General features: G+C 43.7%; 1 protein-coding gene across 4 annotated transcripts; it reads left to right on the plus strand.

The window, feature by feature from the left end:
• Window positions 1-6,105: 6,105 nt before the first annotated feature.
• LOC125727063 (protein-lysine 6-oxidase-like) lies at window positions 6,106-12,241 on the plus strand. 4 transcript variants are annotated; one of them, XM_049003651.1, is made up of 7 exons: window positions 6,106-6,930; window positions 7,012-7,120; window positions 8,500-8,637; window positions 9,650-9,806; window positions 10,447-10,542; window positions 11,236-11,351; window positions 11,718-12,241. In XM_049003651.1, the coding sequence occupies exons 1-7, from the start codon at window positions 6,330-6,332 to the stop codon at window positions 11,722-11,724; spliced, it is 1,224 nt and encodes a 407-aa protein (XP_048859608.1). In that variant the 5' UTR covers window positions 6,106-6,329; the 3' UTR covers window positions 11,725-12,241. The 4 variants fall into 4 exon arrangements, with proteins under 4 accessions (XP_048859608.1, XP_048859630.1, XP_048859619.1 ...); XM_049003673.1 differs by having other exon boundaries at window positions 6,106-6,909; XM_049003684.1 differs by having other exon boundaries at window positions 6,707-6,904.

Consider the following 12,241-nt stretch of genomic DNA (forward strand, 5'->3'; position numbering starts at 1 on the left):
CAGAGATGAGGGAAAATGTCTCAGCTCATATGAAACTCTTTACTATCTATTTCCGCCATTCCTGCTGCATTGAAATGTGATTCTTTCCCTTTGTCACATCGCAGGCTTTCCTCTACCTCCATTTCTTTAACGAGCCTCGTGACACTCAAACAGCTCCCTGCCTTTTTCTTCTCCTCAGATCTCTACGCGATACTCGCATTCCTACTCCAGAGATGTGCTTTAATTTGTGCTTATACTTCAAAGCTGAGCTGTTATTGAACAATAACAAGCAGTTTGGCTGTCAGCTTCTCTGTATATAAACCACATCAAGGTAACACAGGCGAATGGGTGACAAGGTGATCTTGCAAACAAAGGTCTGCATGTGATGGAGGTGAAAGATCGACAGGAGATGATAAGGATGGAAAATAGAACAGTAGAATAGTATTCACTGAATATATCACTTCATGTCACACACATACACTCACACACGCACACTGGTTTGTAATTATATCTTTCTAGAGACTATCCATTCATTTCTATGGGGGAAAACCCTAATCCCAATATGATGACCTTAATCCCTATGACCTTAACCCCTACCCAGCCCTAACCTTAACCATAAATAACCAATCAAAAAATGAGACGTTTGGCATTTTTAGTTTTTTGATTGTATTCACAAATCTTTGTGAGGACCTGAAAAATTGGTCCCCACAATGCCATTTAAACGTAATACACACACACACACACACACGCACTTATACACACACATATACAATGCTGGGCCCCCTGGATCTGCCAGTCAACACACTCCTCTCCCTGTATATTACACACTCCTCTCCCTGTATATTACACACTTCCCTCCCTGTATATTACACACTTCCCTCCCTGTATATTACACACTTCCCTCCCTGTATATAACACACTACTCTCCCTGTATATTACACACTCCTCTCCCTGTATATTACACACTCCTCTCCCTGTATATAACACATTCCTCTCCCTGTATATAACACACTCCTCTCCCTGTATATTACACACTCCTCTCCCTGTATACAACACACTTCCCTCCCTGTATATGACACACTCCTCTCCCTGTATACAACACACTCCCCTCTCTTTATATTACACACTCCCCTCCCTGTATATAACACACTCCTCTCCCTGTATATAACACACTCCCCTCCCTGTATATAACACACTCCTCTCCCTGTATATAACGCACTCCCCTCCCTGTATATAACACACTCCCCTCTCTGTATATAACACACTCCCCTCCCTGTATATAACACACTCCCCTCTCTGTATATAACACACTCCCCTCCCTGTATATAACACACTCCCCTCCCTGTATATTACACACTCCCCTCCCTGTATATTACACACTCCCCTCCCTGTAGGGTGAATAAGCCTTGTTTGAGGGGGCACTCTGATTGTAGTTTTTGAGCTAGGCAGGCTACCCCTCAGGAGTAGGAGTTGGGGAGGGGGGCAGGGCTGGGGGAGCGGGGGAATCTGTCATATAGCGCACCTCTGACTTTGCCAATGCGATTAGTAAAATCAGCTTTACATTTGTCATTATTTGTATCGCTCCAAATTTTTTAATAAAAATGAAGGATAGAGCCGAATGGTGCTTATTTATTTATTTATTTATTTATTTATTTATTTGTCTTTGGCCGGGGGGTGGGGGTGATAGATATGCACGTTTGGGGGGGGGGGGGGGGGAGACCAGGGGGGGTTTGGCAAGGGCAACATACGAGGCAGAACCACATATGTGTTTCTCTTCTCCTCATGCTTGCATGTTTTTATGGGGTTTCCTCCGTAGTTCAAAGGTAGCATTTCCGTAAGATTACTGATCTGTAACTTCCCATGGTGTGTGACACTGTGCGTGCGACACAGCGTGTGAGTGTGACAGTGGGCGCATGACTGTCAGCGTGCAAGAGACCACGTAGTCATGGTGACGGATGAAACCCGTTGTTATATTAAATGGCAGACTGTGAAATAGGTAGCGAGGTGTTCCCTGGACTCCATCGGGAAACTCGCCCTAACTGCAGCTCAGTCTTCAGGTCCTCGATCCCCCGGCTTCTGTTTGCTGAGTTTCTGAGTTAAACAAAAAACAACCCAGGATCAGGCAGAGTCGGATAAAAAGAGAAGATACCTGGCAAGCACAAAACTGCAGTAAGAAAGGAAGATGTGATTCAAATTTCGAAAAGCGCCGTCTTAGAATCCGCGCCTTTCGCATGAACAGTATGTTAAAAGCCCGAGTGTTTTTCAGCACTTTGCAAATTATTCTCATTTCGCTATGAAAATAATGATCCTGTTGATTTGTTTGCAGGGAAATTAAAAGGTAAAAATATGATGCTCCAGAAATACATCATCTCAGAAACACAAACATCTCAGAAACACAATTTGAAATCGCAAACACGGGGAGGAGCGAGCCTGGGTCTTGGAGACCCCCTGGGGTCATGGCCAGGCGCCGCTTTGGGGCAGGGAATCCCCTCACAGGGATGGTGGGGTAGAGAAACAATGTAGCATGTCAGCTAACTCACTCAACATCTACTTGTACTTCTTATAATGTTCCTTTACTCTTTAATCTACCTTCATTTAATCTTCATTAAATCATCACGTTGTGTTAATCAGTTAAAACTAACAACTAAATATGAAAACAAAAACAAACAGATCTATGAGGTGGTGTGCCTAGTGAACTGTAAGAGGCAAGACATCCAGCCTTTTTTATTTATTTTTTTTAACCACAGCACCACCAATAGAGGGCAGTATTTCAGCACCTCCATATTCACACAGCTGCAGGATTAATGCTGCAAAACCATGTCTTCCATGAACAAATGCATGCTTTCATTCACCGTCAAATAGGTGATATCACCATAAAAACTTGTTAATTTCAGAGATCAAGTAACTACTTCATAATGACTATAGAGTTGGCCGATAGTGTAGAAAGCATGTAGGATTGAGCCCACAGGTCTTAATTGGCGGGGGTCTGGGTGGTTGTAGGGAGGGAGGGCTTTAAAAATAATTCATATATTAATCAAGCAAGAGAATAAAAGCATGAAATTACAGAAGAATTTGAAAATGTGGAAATGAATCCTGAGCACTGCTTAAAATGAAAATGTATAGAGAAAAATGTAACTGAGCGGAACGGGGCGAATGGAACAGAGAGAGAAAAGGTGGGAAATGAGTCGCACCTTGACGGGATGAACCACGGCTGCGGAGCAGCGGGGGTGTGCGTGCTCCTCTCGCGTGCGGCACTCAGGCTTTCAAAAGCGGGCTACGTCTGAATCAACCTTAATGTGTGAATGTGTGTAGGCATCATGAAAAGGGCAAGCAGCATGGAAGGAGCAGGTAGGAGCAACACACAGGGATGTAGATCGACACACAGTGAGCCTGTACGGAATGCGTGGTGTAGAAGGTGGATGGATGGATGGAGGGGTGTAGATCAGCACCAGAAGCAATGGTGCGCCATCAAATGCAGGCCTCTAAATGCTTTTAATGCCGGAGCAGTAAGTCTGTGTCACATCAGGATGGATGCAGTCCAGGCAGGTCATATGGGATCTTCTGTGAGAGGGTTAGGCATATAGCACACACACACACACACACACACACACTTTATTAAGCACCCCTACAGTACATAGTACCAGGCTGGATTCCCTCTTGTTGCCAGAATCACTGCAGTGGTTGGTGAGCTGTATGCTCACAGATGCCTTTCTGCACACCATTGTTTCACTAAGCACTTCCCATTATCTTTAATGAGTCTGGGCATTCCGCTCTGACCCCTCTCATTAACCGAACTGCTGCTGACTGCATGTTTGTCTGTTTATTGCATCATATTCTGTAAAATGTAGACATTGCAGTAGAAACAGGAGACAGGATTAAATTCCAGGAGCGTGGCTGAATCTGCCAGCTACGACACTGACAAAAACACCATATTTGAAGTCATATTGATCTTTGCTGTTCGCCATTGCTATTATATTACCAAGTCAAGCACTAAGTGTACTTTTTTACCCCGTCTGCTGTTTGTATTCATGCATTCAGCCAGGCTGTCTGCTTTTAGGAAGCAGGTGTAATAAAAAGTGGCTGCTAAGTGCAGATGTCCAATTGTTTGGTATCAAGTTTCACAAAATAATATAAGCATTGCAAAGCCAAAGGATGAACTGCCAGGGCGAAAACCACTGATGGTGTGGACTGCAGTAACTACACTGAGGTTCAAAAGAATGGATCCTTGAGAGCCCAATGTCATAAACAGACAAAAATAAGTCTGTCGGTGGACATAGTTCAGTGAGTCGCTTTTATGTCGTTAAAATTAAATTTGTTTATTTTTTGTCTTGATGTTTTAGTGTTGTCTTAATGTTTTTTGGCAACGTTTTTGCGTTGTGTTAACGTTTTTGCCACATAAAGTTTAGAGTAAAACAACATTTCAGCATAAATCACTTTTTCCTCTAAAAGGCCAAGACTGTATACAGTCACATGTCAACTCTTTGCACTTGGACCCGCCCCCAGAAGAAACATGGACCAATCATCAGATGTGTCACAACCGTCACAACAGTATGGATTTTTGTAGGTTTAACTGTGATCCAAAGTGACCTGACAGAATGAACAAGGTGAGAAGGTTATTCTGTGCAAGTACTCAGTGTTTATGACAGAGACAAGAGGGTGGAGCGTCAAGTAAGATGCAGTCGTTAAAATACACATGTACAGCTGACCCTGGACTTTCCCCATCGTGGATTTGAAATATCATGGGATTGCAATAAGAAATTAAATGGGAATTTTTTGGAAGTTTTGTGAAAGCTGTAGACATGTGAAGGCCAGCAGACGAAACACGGGTTCCCACGTGTTTGCAGCATCCTCTCTCGCGATATCCTGCAGTGATCCTGCAGTGATCCCGCAGTGATCTCGCAGTGATCTTTGTATCATGCATTTCCTCTTCTATTTACTGTGCTTCACCAATAACATTTCCGTGTTTTTTCCTGATCTCGAGGGGTCTGCACCCCTAACCCCATAACATAACTTGGGCAACGGACACTGATGCTCTTCTGCGTTGCTGTATATTGCACTTAGACGTTTCTTACTGCATTCACTCCTAGGTAACATTTGCTTATGACGCAAGGTTTAATGCCGTGATTTTCCCCGCAAACATTTGATTCAGGGTTACTCACTGGTAGATCAGCCTCACACCACTTGTTCCTAGATGAATCCTCACTGCTGTATGTTAGTGCCTCTCACTTGTATGTTACTTTGGACAAAAGCTTTTGGCAAATAAATAAATCTAAATGATACGCAATACCAACATTTTTATCCTGACATTTCAAATGATTTAAGTTCCGTCATTTGAATATAATCAGCATAACACTGAGAAGATCGCCATCTCGCCATCTCAAGTTTAAAAGCCTGTTTTTACTGAGAGCTAAATGAAGCCTTTAAGATACAGAGTGATGTAGCCAAGCAACCAAGCAGACATTTGTTTAAAAATAGAAGTTTTTTTGCACCTCACAGACCGTGGAAGTTAAAAGTCAAGTTATGAAGGAGCCTGTGTGTTCAGTATGTCGCATAGACAGCAGTTTCCCCTTCTGCTGCCTGGCACTGCCGACCACAGACCGAATTATGGGACTTAATCACTTTTCAATTTCTGCACCTGAGGCTGTTACACTGTACCCCCCCCTCCCTTGCCCCCCATCCCCATGGCAAGTCTTTCACGTGGTATATGAAGAATCAATATACAGCATAAGTCTAATTTCCCAGGCGATAAATATTTTCAAGATCATTGTTTTATTCATTTAATTATACTTGTTATTATTCTCAGTGCACATAAATCTCATAAATATCGTGTAAATTGTAGACCTGTGATCGATGGATGACACTTTGCAATCTTAGCTTTTGGTGACGGGAAGTTTGCTGTCATGGGCTACATGACAGGCAGTCCTGCCTCAGACTCCTCCATCAACAGGATTGCAGTGTGACTTTCTGTAGCTCTCCGTTATTTGTACCCATCTGTGAACTCTTGCAAGGTTAAGCGCAGTGAGCGTGTGCCTGTGCTCACGTCTTAGCGTGTTACGTAGGTACATTCTTTGCCAGAACGGCTTGTATAACTTTGTACCGGTTCCAGAACTTTAAAACCCAGCCACTTCTCCTGGTCACACTAGGGAGGTCTAGATGTGAATTTGCTTGGACAGCACAGAAGCCTTTGATGTAAGGCATTTTTATAACTTTTTAATTATTATATGCACACCTTAGATATTTTCATTTCAGTCATAGTATGTGCTCTCAGAACAATGCAAGTTAATTGTTTATAATAAACAATTTATTCAGCAATTTTCACGGAAATCTGTTTTATTCTGTGAAAGTTTAAAATGAGAACCTTTGTCTTTGACGTTGTTGTATTCTCATGTGCACACTTATGTCTATTGAGTTGCATTTTACAAATAGTTCATGCACAAGATGAGCGGCGCAACGACCCGCAATCCGGCGGCTTTTTGCGAAGGTTTAGATGGGAGGTCAACGGCAGGGTTCACAGTCTGCTGAGCCGTGCATCACAGTTACAGGCACCGAGGCGAAGGGAAGATAGTAGGGGCTCAGTCCGGTCAAATCCCGTCGTCATCATCCAGAGCAGTAACGAAACCGAAGAAAATTCTCAAGTCGGTCGCGGAGATTCGCAGAGAGCAGAAGCGCAACTGCGCGGCCGCCACTGGTTCCAAGCTGGAGCTGCGAGAAGATCCCAGCAGCGCAGAGCCGATGCCGAGAGATCACCAGAGACCAGCGATTCCAGCAGAGAAAATACCCCCCAGTTTAGCAATTTAAGACCGGAGAATACAATGGTAGCGGACGACCCATACGACCCCTACAAGTCCTTTAACGAAAACAACCCGTATTATAACACATATGACACCTATAACAGACCAAGACCTGATGCCAGACAGAGACCGGGGTATGGTACGCGCTTTTTTCAAAATGGTAAGTTTTATTGGCGTTTCAGGCTATGAATAATACCCCTGACTAACATGCGGTGTACTTTACTATGTGCGTGATCCACAGGTTTACCTGACCTGGTTCCAGATCCATATTACATCCAGACCACGACGTACATCCAGAGGGTCCCCATGTACAACCTGAGGTGCGCAGCAGAGGAGAACTGCTTGGCAAGGTGCGTCAGATGTTACATGCGATGCTAAGTAAGATCTATCTGCCAAAAATTCCTGGGAAATAAGGTTATGAGGTGACGCCGCATGTTTACTTAAGCAGTTTTCGAAAGTCTTATTTTTAATTTGCTTTAGTATTTCTAGATATTGTAATAGATCTATAAAATCCACAGTTTATGAATTAGATACATTTAAAGGACAATTTTATAAAGTGCAAACGTGCAAAAGCAGTAAAATTTCAGTGGAGAGTGACGCACGATTTCTGCGTGTAATTTTGATGGATGCCAGCAGAAATCATTTGATTGCAGTTTGATTAGCTTTGTTACTGTGTCCTCTCTGTTTCTAGTTTTAAATTAACAGTCATACGAATGTATTTTTATCGTCAGTCCAGGGAACCGTATTTACGTGACGTGTTTTATATTCACTACTAAATTTATTTTGCAGATGTAATTAAAGCCAATATTGTACACAAACTCATAAAAAATTACGAAAAAATTTGGTTATTTTCGTGGATGTAATAAACTCATTCTTCTCATCTCCTTTCCTTAATGGTCCGCTAAGACAAATAATATGTGTCTGAAAGAGGCGTTGGGGGGGATTGAAAGGGTTAAAGCACGCAGGTTTTTACAGGGAGCTGCCTTTGTGAAAAAGTCCTATTTCCTTTTGTACAATCAGACTCAAAGTCTATACTGCCACGTGACTGAGGCCGGTGGAAATTTTTGCTGGCGGAGCTTCCTATCCTGCTAGAGACATCATGACAATAGACAACTGACAATAAGGGCATAACAGACAATAAATACAAGACACAAGTTACACAATGGAAATAAGTAGATACAAAAATATAGCAGGTTATGCAGATTCAAATAGCGCAATGCACAGTCAGGCGCATATATATATATATATATATATATATATATATATATATATATATATATATATATATATATATATATATATCACGCATCATATCCAGTATGCAATTATAATGTGCAAACTGGTTGTCATGGGTCTCTGCTGATGCAGATGTGAACGTTTAAATGGTGCAAATGTTGTATTGTTGTTTGACTACAAGCGGGGGAACTTTTAAGGAGTCTGATAGCAGAGGGGAAGAAGCTGTTGTTTTTGTGATGAGCAGTCTGAGCTGGAAGCACCTGAAACAGACCAGGAACTGTGGTTGAGGGTTCAGGTAGTGGGTGGGCAGCATGAGGGATCTATGAGGCCTTACTGACAATTTGCTGAAGTCTTCTCTTAGTGACAGAATCCGTTCCACCTGGCAAACTACAGTGGGACATATCAGGACGCTCTTATGATGGAGGTAGGGAATTGTACAAGGAAAAGGGAATTAATAGTAGTGAAGAAAACTGACCGCTCTGCAACCTCACAGTACAGCGTACAGGTCCAGCGTGAGGGACTGGGACACGCGTGTCCTGCTGCGGTTTCCGCAGCGTGTGAAGAACCAGGGGACAGCAGACTTCCTGCCCAGCCGGCCGCGCTACGCCTGGGAGTGGCACAGCTGTCACCGGTGAGTAACGGTGCTTCAGGCTCAACCCTGATTCAGTGTAATGAAGTGAAAAACAAAATTACGCTTTATTTTCTATTTGCACAGCAATTCTTCAGTTTCCTCTCTCCTTTGACACACACACACACACACACACACACACATACACAGAGTTGAGAGTGATGCTTGGGGTCCAAGTGCAAGATCAGCCATTTATCCGACACCCCTTGAGCGTTTTGGAGGTGGGGGGCATAAGGGCTTTGCTCAAGGGGGGCGTAGACATGTGACTATTCTGCTAAGGACAGGATTTGATCTGGAGGTCTGATCACAGACACAGAAGCCTGATCCAGAGGGCGCTTTACTGTCCTTCACGTTGATCTGTTTGTGAGCCTCTGGGTACAATGTGATGAGTCTCCCATGGGTCTTTGAGGCTAAGGGGCTGTTTTATTACCGGAAAGGTGGGTACATGTCATTGCCAGGAGATTGGAGGAGCTGTGCTGAGGATCAGGATCAGGCTGGAAGCGTTCTGACTAAGGCAGCCGGGATTCCCTGTGCGATGCCACAAGGTGGATCAGCGTGGCCCATCCTGGCTCCTATGCACGGACTCCTTACATGGATCTCCCTGGAATTTGTGTCATTTTTTTTGTATCTCAGAGCAATGTGCAGTGGTCATAGATGATAAATCTCAAGAGAATATTTTAAATTCATGGCTCAGAAACAAACCCCACATTTTCTTGTACGCGGCTTGTTTATGACATTGTAGTTCTCCCCCAACACTCCACACCCAAGACCAGTACATACCTCCTCCTTTGTGTCTGCTATCAAAACTCACGTGCCCTTAACGCTCTGGCTGTGAACACACAGAAACATCTGATTGGTTGGTCCCACCTCCTGTACAACCTGATTTGTCTTCCCTCTGAGCCAATCGTTTTTCATTCTGCCCTCAGAACATTTTCATGTAAATAAAACTCCCAAGGGTGCCCCAGACACCGAACCCACCCAAGCATTTATCCCCACGCTGTTTCTGACCTCACAGGCACTTTCACAGCATGGACCAATTCAGCCGCTACGACCTGCTGGAGAGGGACTCCCAGAGGAAGGTAGCTGAAGGACACAAGGCCAGCTTCTGCCTGGAGGACACGTCATGTGACCCAGGCTATTACAGACGCTTCGCCTGCACAGCGCACACCCAGGTAGAGAATTTAATAATAATAAGTTCCATTTATATAGCAATCCCAATTATATTTACAATCCGAAGGTCGCTTTACACACACAAAAAAAAATTCAGTAATCAGTACAGGAGGAAGACAGTACAGAAATGTTCAAGGGAAAGAAATGTCTTTAATACAGATTTGAAGGAAGAGATAGAAGAACAGTCAGGAAGTGATTGTGGGAGAGAGTTCCATAGTTTGGGGGCCATGACACTGAAGGACCTCAGATCCTCATGGTGGATAGTGCAGTGTGTGAAACAGCAAGGAGATTATTATTAGAGGATCTGAGAGAGCATGAGGGTTAGTAGGGAGTCAAGAGACCACTGAGGTAGCAGGGAGCTAGGATGTGCAGAGCTTTATAAGTGAGAAGCAATATTTTGAATTTGATACAAGACTGAACCGGTAACCAGTGTTTATGACAAACTCAGAAACCAGCTGGCTACATAAAGACACAGAAATCAACGTGAAATTATACTGAATACGCATCTGCAGTGAACGCAGATGACAAAGTGTCAGAGTTTGACGCATTGCATGCACGACACTCCCAGTTCCTGTGACCATCATGTGATTCCAGGTCAGCTGACATGTCCCTCACTGCTGATTGGTCGTTGTGTCTTTAAAGGGCCTCAGCCCTGGATGTTACGACACGTACAACGCAGACATCGACTGTCAGTGGATCGACATCACAGACGTGAACCCTGGGACCTACATCCTCAAGGCCAGTCACCTGTACAATCAGCCTGCTCTCGTTACACTTGCTGAAAGTGTGGCCCTTTGTAAATACAGACTAACACGCACCCTCAGGCGAGCCGTCGATACATAGGCACTTGCTCCCTTACAGTTCTATAAAATCTGAACACTGTCTTCACACAATATCAGTGGCCACTGGTCCCATTCACACTTGTGTGTCACGTACTACATACACTCGCACACTTATACCTTGAGTTATATAGTGTGTAAAATGTATATGACATGGGCAGACAATATGAAACAATCAAAATGCCTTTGGATTTTACATATGAACGTCTTTTATTCTCATCAGGGTGGCAGTTAGCACTATTGCCTCACGCCAGTGGAGACCAGGGTTCGAGTCTCTGCCATGGCTCCATGTGTGTGGAGTTTGCATGTTCTCCTGTGTTGTCATGGGGTTTCCTCCAGTTTCCTCCCACAGTACAAAAACATGATTAGGAGAATTGTAGTTACCAAATTATCTGTAGGGGCTTGTGGGTAAAGAGAACCTGTTGTTGTGGGATTGGCTCTGGACTCCCAAGACCCTGCATAAGGCAAGTGGGTTGCTTGCTGAACTTGATAAAAAATATTTCCAAATGTTATAAATGACATCACGGCCCCTACCAGAGTAAGTGGTTGCGTGCTGATTGGCAGACTGCCCTCATATCCGCTTCTGTTGCAGATCACAGCCAATCCTGAATTCCAAGTCCCGGAATCGGACTTCTCCAACAACGTAGTGCGCTGCGAGGTCACCTACACGGGCAATTATGCCAGTACCTCGGGATGCCACGTCTCCCCGTGAGCCTTTTCTACGTTCCCCATGTGCCCCTTGCTGTCCCCCCAACTCCTGTCTCAATATCTGCTGTGTCACATGACTTTACCCTCTGCCACCCTGACCTGCTGTCATCGACGCGTATATGTAGAATAGAGCTCAGTTCTCCAAAGTCTGTTAGTCAACGTTATTAATGGATCAGCCTCTCTCCGCAGAAGTCCTCCCGCATATGATGTGTTTGTGCTCAGCCGGGTGAATTGGAGCCCTAATTGAGCTAATTTCGCTTTGAAAACAAATATGTTTAGTGCTTTACCAGGCGTTTTGAGTCGGCTGAGCATGAGACCAGTCAGGAACAGTCGTCTGCTTTCTTATCTACCCTCTTTATCTTTCAGGTACTAAAGCGTGAAACACGCTCTGAAGTCTGGTCTTGGAGGATGAAGGGCCAGGCTCTGCTTGTCCCGTGAAACGTGAACACTTCCAGCCTCTGTATAGTAAAATTTACTGTTTTCTGCTTTTTTTATCCTCAACATGTAGATCACTAGCAGTACATGAGTATCTGTGGACATGTAACACAGTCACTGATTTTCCTCTGTCGGGTAAATTGTAAAAACATTATTTTGTGGTACATTGTAGCTTTAAAAGAGGTATGAGCAGAGCCAATGGCATATAGTGTAGATCTTCCTCATATTTAGGCTGTATAGTTAGAAATAAGGGGTAGCTGTAGAATATTGGAGCCATATCAACGCAAAATGTATTGTGTTAATATTATGGTAGTGCTAATTGTGAATTTCACAGTGGTGATGGTATGTTAATGTGTCTTATGTCCACATTCTTACTGATCCCTTTATTTTAATTGGATGTATTGCTGTGTATCTCAGTCTGTTAGGAAAAACTGAGTAAACTTGAAACAATCTCA

The sequence above is a fragment of the Brienomyrus brachyistius genome, chromosome 2 (assembly GCF_023856365.1).
Source record: "Brienomyrus brachyistius isolate T26 chromosome 2, BBRACH_0.4, whole genome shotgun sequence".
NCBI classification, from domain to species: domain Eukaryota; kingdom Metazoa; phylum Chordata; class Actinopteri; order Osteoglossiformes; family Mormyridae; genus Brienomyrus; species Brienomyrus brachyistius.